This window comes from Garra rufa, chromosome 1 (assembly GCF_049309525.1).
Source record: "Garra rufa chromosome 1, GarRuf1.0, whole genome shotgun sequence".
Classification (NCBI taxonomy): domain Eukaryota; kingdom Metazoa; phylum Chordata; class Actinopteri; order Cypriniformes; family Cyprinidae; genus Garra; species Garra rufa.
The window spans coordinates 89,400,694-89,424,945 of record NC_133361.1 but is presented as its reverse complement, the minus strand read 5'-3'; the positions used below and the strand labels follow the sequence as shown (position 1 = coordinate 89,424,945).

Genomic DNA, 24,252 nt, shown 5'->3' with positions numbered 1-24,252 from the left:
GCTCGGACCCCTCTCCCTGGGCAGGGGGAGTGCCCCGGGCTCGGGAATGACTACCGAGCTCGGAGCCCTCTCCCGGACAGCATGCCAAACACGCTTAACTTTACGCTGTTTATTATATGCAAAAGCGAACTAGTGAATGCACAATTGACATGATTCAGACAGCATGAAATTCTGTTACATATCACAGAGGCTGAGAAAGAAACACAATGCTGCAGAGAACAGGTAAATGCCATTACCCCTGTTTTTCATGTTCATGGAGTAAATGTTTACATGGTTTTTAAAAAAAGCCAAGTAACCAGTGTTTTGTGCCTGTTTGGCCAATCAGCATACACTGGATCACTGGTAGTTCCTATAGAACTGTTTAAAACTGTTTAAAAAAGTTGGAGCTAACCCTGATAGCGCACGTACATCTCAGAGACGTATTTGGACTATATTTGATGTCTGCATTTACATCTGCAAAACATAGTTTGCTCATCTGCAATACATCTATTGGACATTTCCTATCAGATGTCAAACAGACATCTATAAGAAGTTTTTACGGTGTTTATTAATTAAAATGTATGTAAAACTGACATCCTACAGACGTCTGCTTTCCAGATCTATCTGGGAGATCTATCTTGTTATCTGGGAAATCAGTTCCCGCAAACTGAGTTCCTAGTTCCTGTTGTGCGAATACACAAAAAAAGCAGTAACTTCTGCCAATAGTTCTAGGAACTATGAAAAGTTATATATAACATGTCTAGGTGGGCCATTCCTCTGCAGTTTACGCTGTATTGTGTGGCTTTCTACTTTTTTAGATACCTGCAGTTAACTTGCATGCATTTTTATTCAACCCTTCTCGTCAGAAGATGCACCTGCTCAGGTGTTAACTTCCGTGGACCACCTGGACGAGATGGTTGCAGTTTCATCTTTTAAAAAAATGTTGTACCACTTTTGCTACAGTATTCTGGTTGATGAGTAACGATAGGCTGATCTTGCGGCCTTCACCTTTCTGGTGTAAAGAAATAGTTTTGACATTTCTCTTCCATGTGGTGCCATTGCTGACAGAATGAGATGTGAAGGGGTTTTCTTTAAGTAACACACTTCTATAGTCAACTGTTTGCTGGACACCTGCGTAATGAATAGTTAGACTCAACTATGGTTGAATTCTTGTTAAATTAGACATTTGTACTCTAAAATTTAGCTTTGATTCAGATATTTTTAGTGGGGTATATTCATGTTTGCATCACCCTAATTTGAGTAAAACTGAAAATTTTGTTCTCTGCAAGTTATATTAATTACCTTACTTTCATGTTATAAGTTAAACAAATGTTATATAAAACTTTGTCTTGTCAACATTTTGTAAATTGTTTTTTGTTCATTGAAATTACTTTTCAAAGAGGGTGTACTTATTCATGCTGAGCACTGTATATCATCTGGAACTGTGAAGGGTCTACCTTAGTTTGTGTGCACTCACAGTATCAACAAAATGTGTTTTTGTAAAATAAAGAAAACAAACAGAATGCGCTTTCTGATGTCTTGTTGTTGAACAGGAGCGCTGCACAAAAATGAACCGACCCCCAGCTAATTGCCTCACATACACGAAATATCTATAGAAAGCTCTAAATCATTACTTCACTTTAAAACCAAGTAATTCAGATCGAAAACAAAACACTTTAAAGGTGCATCCAATGAGTAGATGGCAAGTCAGGATCAGGGTTGCAAGGTTTTCACAACAAAACCCACCCAATTGCTACTCAAAAATTGCCCAAAGGTGTTTCGAAAGTGGGGGTCCCCCGGGGACATGAAATACATGTTTTTGGCTTGGTTACCCTAGTAAAATTTGCATTCCAGGGGCTAAATATCACGTTATTGGAATAAAAGCTCCGTGTGAAAAGGAAAATTCTTTCCTATATGGCACAAGTTCATTGGCCACTATGCTATGGAAAATTCAAAGAAATATGTGTGAATAAAGAAAGTAACTGGACAAACCTTTGCCCAAATAGATGTGGTTACTCCACTGTGTGGATCCTCATGTGTAGCTTCAGGCGACTTTTAGAAGAGAAACTCTTCCCACACTGATCACACCTGGTATGACGCTTCTCTCTGCTGTGCATCTTCTCATGTGTTTTCATATTTCCTAACTGACTGAATGTCTTGTCACAGTATGAACACTTGTGAGGTTTTTCTCCAGTGTGAACTCTCAGGTGTAGTCTTAAATGTTTCGCTGTAGTGAAAGTCTTCCCACACTCAAAGCACAAGTGCTCTCTCACACCAGTATGCAGAGTTTTCTGATGTAAAAGTAAATTCCTCAGCTGTGAAAATGTCTTTCCACATACAGAACAGGAATGTGGCTTCTCATTCGTATGAACTACCAGGTGAGTTTTCAAATTTGATGACGTATGAAATGTTTTGCCACACTGATCACACTTGAATGGCTTCTCTCCTGTGTGGATCCTCATGTGAACAGTAAGACCGTTTTTGTATGGGAAACTCGTCCCGCACTGATCACACGTGTGTGGCTTTTCTCCAGTGTGAACTTTCAAGTGTGTTTTAAGATGTGCTCTTTGCGTGAAGCTCTTTCCGCATTGATCACAAGTGAATGGCTTCTCTCCAGTGTGAACTCTGATGTGACACTCAAGACTATCTTTATTTGAGAATCTCATTTCACACCGATCGCACATGAACGGCTTCACTCCGGTGTGGATCCTCATGTGACCCTCAAGAGCATTTTTGTGTGCGAATCTCTTTTCACATAGATCACACTTGTACGGCTTCTCCCCTGTGTGAATTCGCATGTGTACTGTAAGGTTTGATGATTGTCTGAAACTTTTACCACAGTGATCACACGGAAACGGCTTCTCTCCGGTGTGAACTCTCATGTGAAGCTCAAGACAGGGTTTGTCTGAGAAACTCTTCCCGCACTGATCACATGAAAACGGCTTCTCTCCAGTGTGGATTTTCATGTGCTTTTCAAGGGATCCTTTTTCTTTGAATTGATTTCCGCATTGATTACATGTGAATGGCTTCTCTCCAGTGTGAACTCTCATGTGACGCTCAAGACTTTGTTTGTGTGAGAAACTCTTTGTGCACTGATCACATGGAAACGGCTTCTCTCCTGTGTGAACTCTCATGTGTCCGCTAAGGTTTCCTTGTTGTGCAAAACTTATCCCACACTGATCACATGTGAACGGCTTCTCTCCGGTATGAACTCTCATGTGAAACTCAAGATAATGTTTGGTTGCGAAACTCTTCCCACACTGATCACATGTAAATGGCTTTTCTCCTGTGTGGATTGTCATGTGTTTTTTAAGGTTTCCTTTTTCTGCAAATTCAAATCCACACAGATCACATGTGAACGGTTTCACTCTAGTATGAACTTTCATGTGACGCTTGAGACTATGTTTGGATGTTAAACTCTTATCGCACTGATCACATGTGAACGGCTTCTCTCCAGTGTGAACTCTCATGTGACGCTCAAGACTATGTTTGTCTGTGAAACTCTTTCCACACTGAGTGCAGACAGATTTCTTGGCTGTTCTTTTCTTTAAAAATGTCTTTTTAGTCTTTGAGTGACTCAAAGTTTTTTTTTCTGGTTTGACATGATGCTCCTCCTCCAATTCACTCAGTTCTTCACTCTCCTCACTCTCTTCCATCAGGTCTTAAAAAAAAAACATTTTAAAGAGCAAAATATGAAAGGAAGTCCTAGTGTAATAACAGACATAAGACAGCTGCTGTAAAACATGGATCACTGCAGTGTATTTTTTTTTATAAAATAAGTGCATGACTGAGAAACAAATTAAATTTTTGTGTGTGAGAACTATCATTTAACCCTTTCAGTGGTGAGTTTAAAATATTCTAGTGGACCCCCGAGAGTGAGTTTTTTTTAAGCGACCGTTATTTTAGAACGTTCGTCCTTATTGTTTCCATGGCGACGCGTCATGCTTGTCACGTGACACAACACAGCCACAATAACACTGTATGACAGATAGATCGCTTTAATTTCGTTTTTCCTTTTTTATCCAGAATACTAACACACTTGCTTACCATGCCATGAACTATCTAATATTCCGATTCACAAATATGTGTGAATTAGTATGATTCGTCGTTTAAAACCCTATGTAAATGATCTGGATCGTGATTTGAAACGTGAGATGGGCGCGGCCATGTTTGTTCGCGCTGCAGTTCAGAGAGTCCTGTCAGCCGCGTTTACATCACGTACATTCATCCGTTTCTCCCGAAATACATGCAAGTAAGTGGCTGGTGAACTAGAAGAGGAACAGAGTGAACCTTTTAGTTACTTTGTCTATGTGTATGTGATAGAAATAAAACACATTGGCAAATTATATTTGAATAGATGGTTATTTGCTGCTTCCATAGACCTATGTGTGTATTTTACAAACTCTTAATGTCTCGTTTTACTAGTACTTATGTGTATTTAAATGTCTGAAACCTAAAATAAGCGTTATGTGGTTAAAAACACTGCATAGTTGTGATTGTATGACAAGTGTAGAGCTCGTCCTTCTCTGGCTCAGCGCCAGCCATCGCGCCAAAGCGCATTTTGAATTTGTCAGTTGCGTGACGTCACCGAACGTTCTAAATCCCATATGTGGGACCGTACTCCCAGGGGCACAGAAATTAGAATCCCATATGTGGGACCGTACTGCTCAAAGGGTTAAGCTAATTAAATCACCTAAATCAGTGGAAAATAAATAGAAACACGCGTTCGCCATTTCTGTCCAGGGCTCGCAAAATGTCAAAATCTCTGGTAGCCCTTTAGGCAGGTACTCTTCAGATTTTGGTATCCCAAAAATTAATTTAACTAGCACAAAATAAAAAAGCTTTTTTAATTTTTTTTTTTAAATATAGAAAATCAAATAGTAGTCTAAATGTCGATCAAATATCTATATCTATATATATATATATATATATATATATATATATATATATATATATATATATATTATTATTTAAATATTTGTTTAAAAAAATTTTTGCGACTATTTTGCGGTTAAATTACGAATTATGCAGGATTGCAAAAAAATGTGACATTATGTTGATTTTGTGTTAAATTCAGCGATCGCAGAATCGCAAAAAACTGGAGGGGATTGGTTATACATTTTGTGTACGAAATTTAACAAAAAATTATGTTATTTAATTATTTAATTATAATTATTATATTATATATATTAAAATATTTTAGCTTTATCTGAATGTGTTTAAGTGCTCAATGCTTTCTAACATGAATGTTCTTCAGCATCATGATTATGGTTGCAAAGGGGTGGAAAATTTCCAGATGAACTTAATTTTAGAAATATTTTAAGTTGGACAGAATTTACAGGAATTAAAGGGAATTAATGGGAAATTTGGCAATAAAAATAAATTACTGAATAGATTTCATACACTATGACTTTAGGACCAGTTGCTAAATGACTAGAGAAGTTAAATTATTTTTGAGATAAAGGCTAGCAGCAAGTTAAGGGAACAGTTACCCCAAATATTAAAATTCTGTCATCTATTATGTTGTTCTAAACCCATATGAATTTATTTGTTCTCCTTAACACAAAAGATAATTTGAAGAATGTTCATAACCAAAAATGTCTGTTCCTCCATTGACTCCCATAGTATTTTTTTCATACTATGGACATCAATGGGGCCCAGCAACTAGCCACCAATATTATTAAAAAAAATAAAAATTATTTTATATATATATATATATATATATATATGCACATGGTCAGTTTTCTTTGCATTAAATCTGGTTGTTTTAAGTTCATGCTGCAAAACTACAGTTAATTTTCCTGTTATAAGCTAACATAACATAACCTAACCAGTTTATTCCTTTTAATTCTAATGGAAGTTTTTCAACTTTGAAAATTCCCAGAATTTTGCATCACTTATCATGAACGAAGAATAAACACTAACCTGTTTGTTCTTCAGTGTGTTTCATTCTGCAGTGTTCTGGATGACTGGATAAATCTGTACAGATTTCAGCTCTTCCTGATGCTTTGATGCTCGTCTTCACTTTTGAACTGATGGGAATCTTCCAGCATTTATAGCTGAACTGCAATGGGAGGAGCTTCACTGATGATGAATTCCAGTGTGGGAGGAGCTAAACTGCCAAAATAAAAAATATAGCCGTTACGGAGTTTGTTTTTATAGTGTGAAAAACCAGATGTAAAATTAGTGTCTGCAATATATATATATATATATATATATATATATATATAGGGGTGTGCAAAGCAGCCGGTATTTGTATCTGTATTTGTATTTGTTGAGGGGGAAAAGTATTTGTATTTGTATTTGTATTCGAGTAAAATTCAAAATAGGTGTAAAATCCTGTTTTTTTTGTGCGTTACACTTTACTCTTTAATTATATCCATTATAATAATTATGTATATGCAATATTGGTTGATGTTTTTGAACATGTAACAAGGAATGCCATTGAAAAGAAAATAACATAACAGCCTTTACCTCATCCATGGTTAAACCAACAACTAATAAAATACCATAGCGAACATTATGAACCCCACCACCACCCATCCTTGTTGGAGGACGCTGAACAGACAGAATAAAAACAAATAATACTTAAAAGAACCGTTCTTTTTCTGAATGAACTTCTTTCCCGTGGCATCTGCCGTTGCTAAGCAACCATGACCGGATCTCTCAATGAAGACTCGGAAGCTTCAGCAAAGCTTAAATGGATTTCCAGCATTAAAAATCACTTGCAGTAGCTCTGCTATTAAATTTATTTTAAAATGGTTATTCCTGTACAGATATGATAAGCTGTTCCTCCAACTGTTTTTCAATGTTATTAAGGGAAAGGGTGAAGCTGATTGGTTGGTTCTGGTCACATGACCTGCGCTGCGCTTGTGGAATTCTGAAAAGTTGAGATGTATTTATCTGGATGCGGACGCGCCTGGAAAAAACAAGCGCGTAGCACCGTGTCCGCGTCGCTTCCATTATGAGCGTGCATACCGCGCGTCTACATGTGAAAAAACAAACTTGAGCGCGCATGTGAACGGCCCCTAATGGAATAATCTCCCGATCAAACTCTGCTTCCCCAAAAGCTATAAATTGCGTCCAGAACCCAGTTAAGGTACAAAAATCTATTCAACAAAAATAGTGATGCAGTGAAGTCTTTTTTCACCCAGCCGAGTCTTCTCTGTTGCTGTGTGAAGCAGCCTGTGTCAGTCACCTCTTTTAACCCCACCCCCCGACTCCTGAATGTCACTCACTCATGCGGGCATACACTGACTGCGGTCTCATGAGGAAACGCAGCTTTTTGATATAAAGTTTTCTTGTTCCCGAATACAAATATTTTTTTTAAGTATTTGTTCGAAATAAGTATTCGTAAAAAACACGCTATTTGTGCCTTTCCGAATACCGTATTCGGGTTCGGCTCCACCCCTAATATATATATATATATTTTTTTTTTTTTAATCAAAAAGCATAGTTATTCTGTACAGTAAATCATATAGTACATAGATTAAATATTTCTTGCAGACAATTGAGTATACCCTAGTGGTCCAAAAGACATTGTCAATAGTATAAAGATAAAAGAAGTCAATTAATGAGTATTTTTGGGCTGCACTGTGCTTCTTAAATAGTGTTTAAATGTGTTATTGAATGATTCTTGTTCTCTCTCTCTCACTATGTATATATACACACACATTTAGTTTTTGTTATATAAACCCATTTTTGCCTTTGACCTGAATACTAATGGACAGATGTAAGCATTTAAGTCTGTGTATCATAAAGTAACAGATGCTAATTCACACATTTTTATTTTTAATTTTAACATTGTGTTTCTTAATTAATGGCTATAAAAGTAGTAAAGAACTGTATGAAAAGCATTTGGAAAGCATAGACACAAATAAATGTAAATATTTGCCAATCAATAGCCTACCTTCTGTTGACACCAATGAAATTAGCATTAAGTGGCAATTTACAGAAGATCTGAAGACATCAGCATAAGAAATGAGGTGAGAACAGGAGCTATTGACATGAAATAAAAGAGTCTTTCCAGTAGCTGTTAATACTGATGAGCCTCATTCAACAACATTTAGAGTCAAAGGATCATCTCAATTTATTCTAAGTGTTTGCTGTTAGAAAGAGATCATTTGACCTGGATATATGCTAAAAGAGTTATACTTAAAGATAATACAATTATTAATCTCAATATGACAAATAAAACGAAAACAAACATTATTCTTATTCATTACTACCACAGCTAAATAACTAAAGCAGGATGTTCATATTAATCTAAATATAGCTTTATTTTCTAATAATTTTATTCATTGCAATAAGTTTTGTGTGCAGAAACCAACAATATACACCAAACTATTCAACTACATTAACATACACATATATATAATAATGTTTCACGTGACTCATTATAAGCTCAGTTTGACCTGTTTTACCATATAATATAACTAACAAAATCGGCCCTAAAGATGTCAAAAGAGTAGAAATAAAAGCTCAAAACGATTCCCATCAATTCTCTTCACAGATCTCAAACTTTTTTCCTCAGGTGTTTGTTGCTGCTGCACTTAATGTTTACTTCATTAGAAAGACGCTAGAAACGACACACAAATCACACTGTGCCAAATAAAATCAATACAGAAATAAGCCTGTAAAAAGTAGCATAAACAAAAACAAATAAAGTGTGTTTGATCCCTGTGTAAATTAGTGCTGGGTATTGTGACCAATTCAGCGATTCGATTCGATTCTTATTTTTATGGTTTCGATTCGATTCGATTCGATATCGATTAGCTATCAATATTTAATTTAAAATGTTAGTTTTGCAGACATGGGATCCATATTTTGATATAAATGCTGGTAACTGAAACTCTCCTACTTAAGTTTATTACTGAAATACACATCTACATTAATAATAGGGTGCACACTGTTGTTTATTTTAAACAACTTTTATTTTAAATGAACTGTAACAAGAAGTCTGTCATGATCTGGGCTGTGGGTCTCCCCTCAGCCTCCTGAGGTCGCTGTTTTCCCTTCCCTGCACTCCACATCCCTAATTGTACACTCATGTCTAGTCATTAGCACTGATTACACTCACATCTGTCCACAATTGTTTGGTCTATAAGAACACTCATTTCCCACTACTCATCCTGGCTGCATTGTCTCCTGTACTGTCTACCGTATGGTTTGTTCCTGTCTCTGTTTCAAGTTTTATGTTAATCCTGCTCCTGCCCAGATCCAGTCGTGTGTGCCGTGTTGGCCTTTTGGTTTTGTTTTGTTTTGTTCTGTTTATTTGTGTTTATTGTTATTAAATATACTCCTTGCATTTTGGACCCAGATCTCCTTACTACAACGTGACAGAATGCAGCCAGCAACGATGGGTCCAGCGGGGAGGAATATTTTTTTTTCTTCTGAGGAGGCGGCGGCGTTTGAGGCGGCGACCGCTCGGTTCGAGGAGGTCATTCACCTTCAACTGGCCGAGATGGAGGCCTGTAGGGCCGAGTCGGCGCGACGGCGTTCCCGCTTTGCAGTGGGGGTGGAGTGGCTCTTCCGTGGGAAGGCGGAAGTGACCGCTCTCTCTGCTCCGGACGCGGCGGTGACCGCGCTCTCTGTTCCGGACGCGGCGGTGACCGCGCTCTCTGTTCCGGACGCGGCGGTGACCGCTTTCTCTGTGCCGGACGCGGCGGTGGCTGCTGGCGTTCCTCTGGCGGCTATGCCAGCTCACGTTCCTCTGGCGGCTATGCCGGCTCACGTTCCTCTGGCAGCGGTGCCCGCTGACATTCCTCTGGCAGCTATGCCCGCTGACATTCCTCTGGCAGCTATGCCAGCTCACGTTCCTCTGGCGACTGACGTTCCTCTGGCAGCTATGCCAGCTCACGTTCCTCTGGCCGCTGGCGTTCCTCTGGCGGCGAAGCCAACTCACGTTCCTCCGCTGCACGGGCCTGGCCCGCCATCCCTCCCCCTGATTCACCTTCCACCGTTCCTCCTCCCTCCAGATGGTTTGTTTTTGTTTTTTTTGTTTTTCGTTGGAAACGTCTGGAAGCCGTTCCCTAGAGGGGGGGTAATGTCATGATCTGGGCTGTGGGTCTCCCCTCAGTAGGGATGGGAATCGAAAACCGGTTCTTGTTGAGAACCGGTTCCCAGTGTTTCAATTCCATCGAATCGTTTGCAAAATTTGCAAACGATTCCCTTTACGATTCCAGTGGGCACGAATGACGTCATCACGCGCATTGCGTAGCTTACGCTCAGTCAATAAGCACTGGCGCCTAAGCGGAACAAACGCTCAAAAGTCTGGTAGTATTTCACCAAAAAAGACGAAAATAGGGCAACTTGCAATACTCGCAGCGTAGATATTTCCTCAAAGGGAGGAAATACCACTAACATGCTAAAACATTTGCGCACGCAGCATGCAATAACAATAAAAGAATGTTGCGTTTTCGATCCGCTCCGGACTAACAGTTCTCAACCCAGCAGCGGCAGCAGCAGCAACAACAACGTTAGCATGTCCTCGGCTAATAAAGCTGCAGGACTCATTCATTCCCATTATATATTTTCTAGGGAGATGACAAAGATTCTCAGCCCTAAGTACAAAGCCCCAAACAGAGACAGTTTAACTATGCTAATCAACAATTTGTTGTCCCTTTTCTTCCAGATGAGAATCGATAAGGTAATCGATAAAGAATCGAATCGTTAAGCAGAATCGAAAATGGAATTGGAATCGTAAAAATCTTATCAATTCCCATCCCTACCCCTCAGCCTCCTGAGGTCGCTGTTTTCCCTTCCCTGCACTCCACATCCCTAATTGTACACTCATGTCTAGTCATTAGCACTGATTACACTCACATCTGTCCACAATTGTTTGGTCTATAAGAACACTCATTTCCCACTACTCATCCTGGCTGCATTGTCTCCTGTACTGTCTACCGTATGGTTTGTTCCTGTCTCTGTTTCAAGTTTTATGTTAATCCTGCTCCTGCCCAGATCCAGTCGTGTGTGCCGTGTTGGCCTTTTGGTTTTGTTTTGTTCTGTTTATTTGTGTTTATTGTTATTAAATATACTCCTTGCATTTTGGACCCAGATCTCCTTACTACAACGTGACAAAGTCATAAATATGTGCATCCATTGTACACCATGTAAACAAACTGCAAAATACACATTACTGTAAAAAAAAAAGACTGTAAATGTGCAACAGTGAAATCTATTAAGAACTTGTTTAAAACATGTTTAAGAAATAATTTTTTTTCTAAATTCAAAACAGGTCATATATATACACAGACACACACACACACACACACATTCCTGTTTGACAGTCATAGTGAGGTCCGGGTAAATTAACCTGTAAACTGAGGACCACCATTTCTGCTGCATCTACAGGTAAATGTTTACTAGATTTCAACACTAGATGTCTCTGTGATTCACATTATCACCTCAAATTCTTTAAAAAACAAAGGAAAAGAAGCAGTTTTTTACCAGCCGAGTGAGGACATTTTCATGGGGGCGCTATTGAGTCCGTTTCTGATTTAGTTATTTTAAGTACATTATTTTTATCTATTTATTTGTTTTAGTATGAACACCTCCAAGTTATTATTGAACTTAACTGAACAAACATGAGTTCAGTAATGACTCAGAGTATATTTTTAATTTCTATTTGCATTAAGATTTTTTAGTATAGAAATTGTTTAATCTGGTTATTATACATTACCGTCACTCTAATCTCCTATTTGATAATGTTCAGTGCTTTGCTACAATCTGCATTGTTTAAAGCGCTATATAAATAAAAGTTATTAAGCATTTTACTGTTGGTCACCATAAAGCTACTAGAGGAATGCAAAAAAAAATTGATTAAAAAAAAAAAAAGTCTACTTAAACGTTTGTTAGACTGTTTTATTTGTGTCATTTGCCCGAAACAGATGAACCAGAGTGAACTGCTCTGTTTTGTTCATTTAACACAGAAATGAACATTGAAATGAACACAGACATGATTTAAAGTTTTTAAAACATAAGGATTCGTGAAGCAGACCTCCGTTTCACCGTAACAATTGTGTTGTAAACAAAGTTCTTAACATCTCTCCAAGATCGTTCCTTCAGGACCTTCTCTTCTTCTAGGCACTTCATGCAGTCTGCTTTTCCAGGAACTCTTTGTTCTGCCACAAACCTTGCTAGATGTTTGTTTACCGCCCTTCTCTCTGCTTCACTCCATGGTCTCCTCAGTGTTATTCCGGATATCTCTACAAATGACAAAGACAATACAGATTGCAGAACTATAAAAACAGACCAAAATGTAGCTTTCTTTAACTGCTTTTACTTGTCCACAGTCACAGAATGTATTTTGTCCTAATTTTATCCTCAGAATAATATTTGTTTCAATTCATTCAATTTAAGTATACATCAGTACTAACAAAACAAAAAAGGTCTTTGTACCATTAAAACATTCTGCAAGTTTCATAGCTTAAGATGCCCTCCTCATTACAAACAAAAGCATTTAATTAATCAAGCTCCAAAAGCAGCTTGTTTGGATATTTTGGCATTGATGACATTACATGGGCAAATATATCTGCACATGACCGCCTCTAGAGCAAGACATCAACCAATAGCTATAAATCACCGCACCACAGGCCCCGCCCACTGGCGTTCAGTCTCTTCTGCCTACACTGGACACCAGGGACTGCTGACCTGGGGAGATTTTAAATGGCACGCACACCCCACAAGCCAGCATTCCACATGATAACAATAATAAATAATTAACGCACATGTAGATTAACAGGATTAGTCATAAACATTAACAAATATGAAGTGAACAAATGGTCATAAACAAGTAAAGAGGTTTGTACTTTTGAATTTTTTTGCAAAAAAAAAATAATGAAAAAAAAAAAGTCACCTAAGAATTGAACTTAAAATTGCTGAACCATAAAAAAAAAATAAATGAAACTAAATCAACATAAAACTAGCCTATTATCAGTCATCTTGATTTTTGAAGAAACACTGAAAAATGGCAAACTTAATGATTGCAGTTCAGGAATACTATAGAGCAGTGGTTCTCAACTGGATTGGCCCCGGGACCCACATTTTCCCATGGTCACCAAGCTGCGACCCATTATACAGTATGTGTATTTTATATATATATATATATATATATATATATATATATATATATACACATATACACATATAGATAGATAGATAGATAGATAGATAGATAAAAATTTGATATATTTCTGATTTGTTACATTTCTGATTTCACGGAAATTAAGTTAAGACTGTAAATGATGTGACTAGTACTGCATAAACAGGTAAGGCTATTAAAAAAGGCTTTTCAATAAAGCTATTAAATAGCAGTCCCAAACTAGTTTATGTTAATACAATTAAGTTGGTATGAGCCACCAAAACATATACAAAAATGACACAAAGTGAAATTTATTTTTTTTGTTACATAAACAACCGTTATCATGGGGAGTAGGCCTATAACTGTTAAAGCGATGGTTCAGAGTAGATTTGACTACATTGCTATGCACTCCGAAGCTAAATGCCCCATCCGAAGTTTTTTTTTTCCTTAGTCGAACATTGACGGAGATATTCAAGCTCGTCGAATGGCTTGCTACAGCTGTACATGGTACATGTGATGTATCTCGTAAATTGCACCACTAAACGTGGACGTAATCTTACCAAACTTCTACAGTAGTGTAAATAGGGGATGTACTCACAAAACACTGCATTGGAAAATTTGTAAGTCCACCATGAGTGTATTAAAAACAACGTTTACGTTTTTCTTGTTGATGTTCTTTTTTTTTTTGGACTGTACACTCCACGACCCACCAGTTGAGAAACACTGCTGTAGACTAGTCATATTCATTGTTGTTGTTTTTTTTGTTTTTGTTTTTTTTATAAACATGACACTTTAGGAGTGTCTTGTTTTTTGGTTGAACTAAATGTTATTAGTAATATAAAAACAATTAAAATAATACATTTAAACTATAGATTATTTTGAAGAAAATACACAAACTGTGGGCCAATTTTAATAGTTTTAAACTCCAAGTAAAATGAAAAGCCTGCCATGAAAAGACATTATGGAAGTGGTCAACACTTTTATAATCAATGCATCATTACGAATCATTAACTCATCAGCTCATTAGTAGAGACTGCAAGACCTGAATTGGGTGTATCTGTTAAGGAAGAGATACAAAATGTGGAGGGCAGGGGTGCTGTAAAGACAAATAATTGTTCTAATAATCTTTAGATCCATCAGTTATCAAAATTATTAGGTGCAAAGATTTAGTAAAAACGTACCCTTAGCTTTCCCTTTAGCCCTTTTTCCCTCTCTTTTCTTCTTTGGTGAGGAGGACTTCTTGGCCTGCTCTTGATCTGAAACAGACAAACAGTGAAGCTCCTGTTAGTGTCAGACCAGCTGTGAAGCTCAGGGATTGTGGGATGTTCACTACTGAAGCACTGAAAGTGAAAGCTGACAACACTCAAGTGTTTATGGTTACCTGGACTTCATCACAAACACCAACTCACCTGCTGTATCTGAACCCTCATCTTCACTGCATCTCTCAGGGGCTTTCTGAGGAGAGAAGGGCTCAGCCACTCTTTTCCTCTTCTTTGGTGAGGAGGACTTCTTGGCCTGTTCTCGACCTGAAACAGACAAACAGTGAAGCTCCTGTTAGTGTCAGACCAGCTGTGAAGCTCAGGGATTGTGGGATGTTCACTACTGAAGCACTGATAGTGAAAGCTGACAACACTCAAGTGTTTATTAGGGGTGTGACTAGACACTTATCCCACGAGACGAGACAAGATTTTTTTAGACTTTTTTTAAATAAAGCCTCAATGATAAAATATATTGGGAAAAATTTTATATTATTCAACAAAAACATTCCAAAAAAAATGTAGGTGCATTTTGAAATCAACTTTTTGAAATTAAACCATTTTAATAAATTACATGCAGTAATAAACAACATGTGAACACTGCAAAATATTTTGCCACAAACTGACAGGCAAGTAATTAACAATAAATAATAGTATAAATAAAAACAAATAACAAGCGATTTTTAAAAAAAAAGCTTCAGAAAACAGAGTCGGGCCGAATACCTAAACAAACTTGCCTACAGCAAACGGCGCACCAGCTTAAAGACCAAAGTATACTTCGGCCGTCTGCATTACGTCATTTTCATCATCAGGAGGGCTTGCAGACCCCCGCGCACCCTGTCTGCGTGCAGGCAAGTTTTTGAGACCGCACGGACTGTCCGGTGTATGCGCGAGAAGAATGCTGAAAGAGGGCAAGTCAATCGGTAGCACTGCACATGTATCGAGCTTGTCCGTCCACACTAATCCGTGATTGAGTTTACTTTGAAAGCTGTGTGGACGCGGCCTTAAGTCTGCCCTACACTGGACGCGATAAAGCGACCGTTGAAAACCATTTGAAATTCCTGTCAGCAGTTTCCTGTCGGAGATTTGTTGCGCCGCATCATACCACTATCGCGAGGATATCGCCAAGTTCTCACCAGATGCGATGTGTCTTGCAAGAACTTGGCGATATCCTCCCAATAGTGGTATGATACGGCGCAACGAATCTCCGATAGGAAACTGCTCGTCTCGTCCCACCCCTAGTGTTTATGGTTACCTGGACTTCATCAGATACACCAACTCACCTGCTGCATCTGAACGCTCATCTTCACTGCATCTCTCAATGGCTTTCTGAGGAGAGAAGAGCTCAGCCACTCTTTTCCTCTTCTTTGGTGAGGAGGACTTCTTGGCCTGTTCTTGACCTGAAACAGAACAAACAGTGATGCTCAGGGATTGTGGGATGTTCACTACTGAAGCACTGAGTGATTAACAGTCCTTAAAGAGCAGACTTTCTGTAAACAGACTTCATGCACAAAATCACAAAAATACATGAGATATATTTTACTCAAGTAACAGATTAACAAATGAAATAAAACAGTGTTCAGCCTATATAGTTTTGATTTATATTTACAATGCTCTCTCCAGCACAAATAAGTTCACAGAAGAAGAGGAGAGACAGCAGAAAGTGCTAGCTGCTTTTTTTACTAACACTATTTTAGTTTTTATTGTGAGTGTACACAGATAAATAGAGATGCTCCGATCAGCATTTTTGGGGCCGATCACCAATTACCGATCACCAAGATCATGATCTGACGATTGCCGATTACTGCCGATCACAGAATGGCAGGGGAATGGGAATCTTTTATCTATAATCTAGCAGAGTTTGCACCATTTGTAGAAATGAAACGAACTCTAAATTAACTATGTTGAAAAAAAAGTGCACCTCGCACTAGACTAGGCTACACTAGTTAGTGATGAAGTTCTTTGATATTGTAAATGTTCTTTGCTTGTTATTTGTAGCTGCTTTTTAAGATGATGTAAGGATTAGGGGAGAGTGGGGACAGTTGCAACATTGCTTATTTCTTCAAGCAGGAATAAGATACAGAGATGATATTCATACTGCACATGCTTTATTGGCCCCTCATACTTCCTGGAAGAAATCAGTCACATGTGATCATTCCTTCTACCCAAAATCATTTTCTTGGTAAAAAAGAAATTTTTTTAAAGATGAGATTTTTGGTCATAGTGTCTAAGTTGTTTGTGTGATGCATTGTAAAAACATAACATTTGAATCAGTGCGTTCTTAGCTTCTAATAGGCATAGCTAGTGTGAAAAAGTTGCGCGAGTAATTTGCCTCAAGTGATCGGCTTTTTTGATCGGTGCTTTTGGGGTTCACCGATCAAGCTATTTTTAGCCAATATCGGCCGATCATGATCGGTGGCCGATCAATCGGAGCATCACTACAGATAAACCTCAGACTCCAGTCTCTATGAGCATTATCTGTGGAGTATTCTAAGATGTTTTTGAACTGGTCTAATGAAGCGGTTCAGATCACGCCTGAGCCTCATTCAAACATCATATCAAACCTAACACTGCCTGACATCAAGATTAGATAGATACATTTTTAATTACATTTATTTACACAATTTCTAAATTCTATTAGGACACCTTGGACCTCTAAAAACAGGAGAAAAGTACAGAATGAACCAACTTATTTTGAATCAATGATTGACAAATACATTATAGATTGACTACAAGTTTAAAAACAGCACTACACTTTATAATTAAGAAAATAGAATTTATCATCATGAAATGGGTCTTCTTGAATGACAATACCAAAAAGAAGAGGTCAAGATATTGCTGTATGACAGTCTTACAGTCACCACTAGAATGTTTACCTTCACCATGAACTTAAAAATACTTTTGTTCAATTCGACAGTGCTCTTCACCAGTGTTGGGTGTAATGTGTTACTAAAAAGAGAGAAAAAAAATTCTAGTTTCATCTAATTTTCATAGTTTTTTGAGGAACTGCAATGAGGAATAAGCCGGAATTTATCTCTGAAGAGCAACATGATCTGACGTGGCCTTATTCAGCAGGGATATTATTTCTGTAATGTATTCTTACTTTATAAAAGTTTGTGAAAACATGTTTACTAATAGATTTTATTAGTTGAGCTTTCCCTGAACAACTGAAATGTGAGCTAATGAGTGGAATATGCTAAATATGATGTACATTCAGACATTTAGGTAACTTTTTTTGCATTTATCTTAAATGTGACTGTTTTTGCTCTCCTATATTTAAATATGATGAATAATCTAGATGTAAAGCACTGAATGAACGTCTAGAAATTTTTAGATCAGATGTTGATGCTTATAATAAGCTAGGCAATAAGAAATTAGTTTATAAAACATTGGAATATTATTTATGTACTGTGTGCTAATAAAAAAGAATGTTTGCATGAATGACAGTACAAAAATGTTATTATCATTTTTTTAAGAGTAGGTAAATTATTAATGTCTGCTAATACATGTACAGTATATCAGTGCGTATGAAATGAAATGATACTCATTACTCGGAAAAGCTCAATGCTTACAGCTTGACACATTTAATGTTAGAATTACTCAAAATTTAAAAGTTTATTTGTTAACCAAAGATTGTTACTTTTTTTTATTAAAATGTTTAAGTTTTAGTGTTGTTGTTTTTTTTGTTTAAAAAAAAAAGACTATTCCCTGTTCCCATTTTGAAATAATAAAGAGTTAGACAATAAAAAAGTATGCTTTAAGGTTTATAGGGAGTTTAAGATGTTATTAACAGTTTAAATAGAGTATCTAAATTGCTTGTCAGACAGAGTAATTAGAAAGGTAATTTAAATGCAATAGTGATAACATAAGTAGTAATTTAGCTCAGGTGAATATCACAGTATTTTTAAGACAATTTTTTTTCTTCATAATCACCCAGCCCTAGCAGAAAAACTGCTTTGTTCCTCTTAACATTTAGGCCTGCTTTCACAGACAGGGCTTAGACTGAGCCAGGATAATGCCATAGTTCAATTAGGACAATTAAGTAGTTTTTATAAACATGCTTAGAAAAAAATTAAAGTAAAAAAAAAAACAATTACTGGTGTGCTTTTTGAGACAAAAACAAAGGCACAGGCATATTTTAAAAGGTCAGTCAGTGCAAGTTTCTTTCAGTTCAAACAGCTCAGACTTTGTGCCTATATTTTAGTCTAAGACTACAGTTGTGGCTTAGAATCTAGTGGAAATGAGTTTGTGTTCAGAATCTAGTGTGGTTCTGCACTGTACACAGAGACTGGAGAAACTTTAACTCACCTGCTGTATCTGAACCCTCATCTTCACTGCATCTCTCAGGGGCTTTCTGAGGAGAAAAGAGCTCAGCCACTCTTTTCCTCTTCTTTGGTGAGGAGGACTTCTTGGCCTGTTCTCGACCTGAAACAGACAAACAGTGAAGCTCCTGTTAGTGTCAGACCAGCTGTGAAGCTCAGGGATTGTGGGATGTTCACTACTGAAGCACTGAAAGTGAAAGCTGACAACACTCAAGTGTTTATGGTTACCTGGACTTCATCACAAACACCAACTCACCTGCTGTATCTGAACCCTCATCTTCACTGCATCTCTCATGGGCTTTCTGAGGAGAGAAGCCCTCAGAACATGTGTCTGAAAAACAAAAAGTGACATGAAGAACATGATGCGGCCTGATGCAGTGGAGGAGATCATTTATAGGAGTAAGATTATTCATGTTAGTAGTTACTGTGACGTGACGTATACACATTTTACTAGTTAGACTTTTCCCAAACTATAAGCTTCATGGCTTTATTTCAGTGGCTTAATGTTTTTCATTTCATGAGAACCACTATTTACGCTGTAGGTGACAGTGGTGGTTTTGTATTGAATGTCATTTTACAAGAGGTGCTTCCAATTAATGTCACGTTTACTGGACAAGTTTACTGTTTATACAGACAAGTATTCAATTTAAAATTGAAATTATACCTTCATCTGCCTCTTTTCCTCTCTTCGGCCTTCCTTTTTTTGTTTGTCTCTGTGAGACAGAAGTTGATGCGGGACTTTCACCTATAAAAGATAAAAAAAAATCTAATACTAGTGTTTGATCTTGGTCCAAAACTCATAACTTTGATTAAGTGAGCTACATGTATAAGTAACACGTTTTCCCCTGATTTCACAGACAAGATTTAAGCCTAGTCCTAGACTAAAATGTAAATCCGAGCTGATTCAACTGAAAACAACTTGCACTGACTAATCTTAAAACATTCCAGTGCCTTTGTTTTGTCTTAAGATGCACACCAGTGATGTTTTTCCTAAGCATGTTTATAAAAAATTACTCAAATGTCCTAATTGAACTATGGCCTGACTTTTGCTAAGCTCTGTCTGTGACCAGCCCTTGGTCTATGTGAAAGTACATTTCTATGACAGTTTAAACAAGTGTTACCCCCCAAAAGTAAACAGTGTTCTTTTAATGACTCCAATGGCCAGAGCCAGTATTTAAACAGATGTAGGGTACAACATCCAACTGCAGTAGCAATAAACATACATAGTGCATACATACCGTTTACAGAAGGACGTAGTGTGTCAAGGTTCCTTCTTAGGGTTTCAGTGCCTTGCTCCATTGCAAACAGAAGCTTACTTATTTTGGCAATTTGGAATGTTTTGTCCGTCTGTCTGTAAAAGTCACAGTGAACTCTGATGTCATGACCCATGAACCTCGCAACTTGCTCCAGCTCTTGTTCAGTAAGGTCCAAGAGTTGGCAGAGTGTGGCGACCTGTTTTCTTAATTTAGTTGATCTTAGGAGTTCAGGGTTTTCTGTTTTACTTTCTTTTGCATATTTTCGCAGGCAGTCACATCCACGTATGTTTGTCATCGCACCAGGTCTTGCAAACAGGTAAGGATTTTCAGCAGGTACGCCAGCTTCTTCTCTCCTTTGGACCAACAAATTAATTGACTCCTTCATTCTCTCGGTCAAGAAAACGGGAACTTTTTTTCCTCTTTTGCCCCTGATTTCTATGCGAGTTAGTATCTTGCTCAACTCCTTTTCCAGCGGTGACAAAGTACTGTAGATATCCTCATTAATGGCATTTGTGCTCGCTTTCTTGTAGGTGTCGAGAGTTAAGCACGATGCTTCGCCTTCACGACGCTTGTTGAAAATAATAACTTGTGCTAGAACGGTCTCATTTAATGCCTTGTATGCTCGTAAATTCATTTGATGTGTGATTTTTGCTCTTGCTTCATCTTCTACCATCCTGAGATGGTCTCTCAGAGCAATCACATTTTTGGTGAGGGGGATGTCATCTTCTTTATTCCATCTTTTTTCTTGAATGGTTTGGTGAGCGGTGATAGAAACACTGTTCCTCCAGTTTTTCTCCAAAAGTTCAAAGAATTTTTTTGCTTTCTTCTCTGAAAGATCATCTTCATTCATAAGAGCCTGCCCAATCAGGACCTCTACAGCCCCTTTCAAACAGAATCCAATTTTGACTGCTGTTGAAGGTTTTCCATACTCATTCTTGCCTGGACTAAATTGGGTAAGACGCTTGGCAACATTAACAACAAACTGAAATCTTGCAGGTGCACACAAATCTTCAAGACCTCTGACAGTGTTGTCCATTTCTTTAGCAACCAGCATGAATCGGCCAAGCTCCCTCATTCTTTGTGCAATGTACTGGTGCCTCGATCTGACTCGACCATGTTTTCCATACAGCGATTCTCCATACTTGCAAATTAAAGAATCATTTCTGATGTGAAACGACACATCATCTTGTCTCATTGTGTTGATGATCTTCTGACACCCATCAGAGGATGCTGCGATTGGAAGCAGGGATGCAGCACGGCTTTGCACTCTTCCTCGTGTGTTTTTTTGGTTATCATCTTGATCTTTCAAACAGGATTGTTTTGTTTTGCACGACGACTGATGTCTCCACAGATCTTTCTTTCTGAACATCCCAAAACAGAAAGGACATGGCAGGTAATCCTTAATAGAAGCATCAGCTGAAGGCTGTTTCCAAGTTACTATTTGTCCTGATCCTTTCTCTAAAACATCTGTATTGTGTCTGAAATCGCCTTTGTTTCTTAACTGTTCCAAAAGAACTTTTCTTTCTTTGGAACCTAATGGAAAACTAAAGGCATATCCAACATCTTTAATATCCATATGTTTTCTTTCCAAATGTCTGGAGATCTTGGATTGTGCTTTACTGCAGTAGAGACAATAATGTTTTTTGTCCCATGCTCGCTTAAAGCCTTCCCTTTTTTAAATGTGGTCAAAATTAGCAAATCAATTCTTAATTTATGGCCTAAAAGTATTTTGTAAGTGAAACTGGACATCTAAATTAAATAAATTCATTCCGTGATATAACACATTCACAAGAATAGGAAGAACATGTGGTTAAAGTAATCTTGACCTTGAACCAAAACCTGTTCAGTTTATCTTTCAGTTTGTGAAGATCTGTGGCAAATGTGAAGAACTTCCTATTATAATGCATTGAAATATATGGAAAATGCAGTACGCGTGAAAAGACAGTGGGGGCGCTAGAGAGCAAAATGCAGTACTTGTGGCGAGACCGGGGGGGCGCTAGAGAGCAAAATGTGTGTGTACGCCCGGGGTAAATTCACACACTTTTTTCTCAGTTTACTATCTGTTCGAGGACCTCCCTGAAACTTTGAGAGAAGCCTATTTACAGCCTCTAGAGGCCATTACAGTGAAAAAAAAGTGAGGACCGGCCAAAATGTCCTCACTTTGCAAAAATGTCCTCACTCCAAAGGTTAAAAACTCACGAAGGTCCTCACAAAGATAGTCATACAAACACACACACACACACACACACACACACACACACACACACACACACACACACACACATACATAGAGAGAGAGCAGATAATTAATAATAATGTTATATATGTGTGTGGGTACAACATGTGTTATACTTATATTGATATTGATTGTACTGAGATATAGTACAATTTCCCACTTTTACTTTTAGAAAAAAAATCGCCTGGTGTACTTTTATGTCCTTTTTTATTATGTAAAGTGTCAAAATATTATGTGGTGCGACTGTCTAACCATAGCCATAATTGCTTTTTCTGGAAATTTCTTTTAATTAACTACATTTTCTAAAAAAAAAAAAAAGAAGAAGAAGATTACACTATTACATCACATTGTTTGGGCAATTCCATAAGTTTCTTTGTATTTCTGGATTGTTCAAAATCCTTTTACATCACTGACCATATATGTGTAAATACATACTATTGAAGATAAACAATACTTTTGTTATTCATTTTTTAGATTTCGAATAACACTAGAAAACTATTATAAAGTTTAAATGTTTTATTTAGCAATTGCACTCTGTAGTGAAAATTCTGAAAATATTTACAAGGCCCAGTGTTGTACACAATTATGCAATGTAAATCAAATATACACATCTTGTCCATCTTTCACAGGTCCAAAAATTTCACATCTAGCGGTACAATACAAATGCCATTTGGATGTCTATCTCAGGCATTAAATAAAAAAAAAACACTGTCAATCAACTCTGATTATCCTATGAAAACACAAATTTACCTTGCCTGAAATCATTAACCACACTGTCACGGATTGGTCAGGTTCTGCACCCACAATCACTCCCAGATCACCTTCACCTGAATACTGATTAATGGACACCTGCACTCAATCATCACCAGCACACAAAAGCCACTCTCCACACACCACTCATTGTCCGGGCTCGTTCTAGAGAAAGCGGACTTCCAGTGTCTCTTAGCGAGTATCACTATCAAGATTACTTACCCAATTGTACTTACCTGATCTCTGTCTCGTTCCAGTCTTCCAAGCGCCAGTCCTCTGTGTCTTCACAGTATCCAGTCGTCAGTGGTGTGTGGCCGTAAGCTGACTTCCGCGTCAGCGGAGGGTGGCGGATCCCCGAACTCTCTGTGCCCCTCTGGCTTTCGTTCTTGGAATCCTCCAGTCTCGCCACCTGTAACGGAAAGGACCTGTTACTCTCTTCACGTTTCCATCCAGCTCTGAATTCATCACTTCAAGTCTTACTCACCTTCACGAACTCACCATTCACCTCCGGCACTGCTGCTTGTATAAATAAAACACCATTTGTACTATACTTACCTTGTTGTCCCGTCTGCTTCATAACACACACATTCCAAAGAAATAGTTTTAAGCATTATGCCAACAACAAATGAATACAATCTAGTGTCTAAATATACACAATAGCACGGTTCTAGAACTTTAGTTCTGTCTCTGTGACGTTTTCCACTACATATGAACCATAGTTGCCTTTGCTAAAATATCTGCCTGCTATTTTAAACAAAAACATTGTCATTTTATATCACACTAACATTTCTTTTTTAACAATAACCATGATTGCACAATTATAGCAGCTAAGTAAAATCACAAGAGTTTTAAATAGTTACATATTATGTCCATTAAAGTTTTAATGCTGAAGAAACAATGCTTGTAAAAGAAATAAAATAAAATGTGACCTAGGGGAATTAGCAACACTAAAATGCCAGATTAGGAGAAAATGGCTAAATCAAACAAAGGAATGATAATAAAAGAATCATGAGGATTACGTCTCACACTCCTTGGATGTGTGAAAGGTTTGCTTAGGGACCTTGCAAGAAATGCAAAAGGGCCATTTTGCAGCTGCAGACCTTAGACAAGAAGGTGAATGGGGATGCAAATTCATCTGTATGAGGACTAAAGCCTTTGGCTTCAAAATCTGATCACTGTGAGGAGTACAAAATGTGCATTCAGTTGTTAGTAGCCGCGTTTCCACTGTCGGGCCAAAAGCGGGCATGCTAGTGCGTGCCAGAGCCAGTCGCGTTTCCACTGTCACTTCCGGGGCCTGATCGGGCCTCGTCGGTGCTTCCTCAGGGCCAATGGCCCGGGTTTTTCGGCCCGACGAAAACCTTGGGCCAAA

General features: G+C 37.9%; 3 protein-coding genes across 3 annotated transcripts in view; all 3 read right to left on the bottom strand.

The window, feature by feature from the left end:
• Positions 1–1,889: 1,889 nt before the first annotated feature.
• LOC141340133 (uncharacterized) overlaps positions 1,890–24,252 on the bottom strand; it is a 42,904-nt gene continuing 20,541 nt past the window's right edge. The window contains exons 3-5 of the mRNA XM_073845064.1: positions 2,305–3,509; positions 2,155–2,217; positions 1,890–2,067 (exon numbers count right to left, since the gene is read on the bottom strand). Coding sequence (XP_073701165.1) covers positions 1,992–2,067; positions 2,155–2,217; positions 2,305–3,509 — 1,344 coding nt within the window. The 3' untranslated portion in view covers positions 1,890–1,991. The remainder of the gene's footprint in view (positions 2,068–2,154; positions 2,218–2,304; positions 3,510–24,252) is intronic.
• On the bottom strand, positions 11,849–19,639 carry LOC141342783 (uncharacterized). Its single transcript, XM_073847320.1, has 7 exons — positions 19,618–19,639; positions 18,898–18,972; positions 18,628–18,744; positions 15,603–15,719; positions 14,473–14,589; positions 14,245–14,319; positions 11,849–12,188 (listed from the first exon to the last, which is right to left on the bottom strand). The coding sequence occupies exons 1-7, from the start codon at positions 19,637–19,639 to the stop codon at positions 11,953–11,955; spliced, it is 759 nt and encodes a 252-aa protein (XP_073703421.1). The 3' UTR covers positions 11,849–11,952.
• On the bottom strand, positions 18,626–22,331 carry LOC141340163 (uncharacterized). Its single transcript, XM_073845093.1, has 3 exons — positions 19,306–22,331; positions 18,898–18,972; positions 18,626–18,744 (listed from the first exon to the last, which is right to left on the bottom strand). The coding sequence occupies exon 1, from the start codon at positions 21,471–21,473 to the stop codon at positions 19,674–19,676; it is 1,800 nt and encodes a 599-aa protein (XP_073701194.1). The 5' UTR covers positions 21,474–22,331; the 3' UTR covers positions 18,626–18,744; positions 18,898–18,972; positions 19,306–19,673.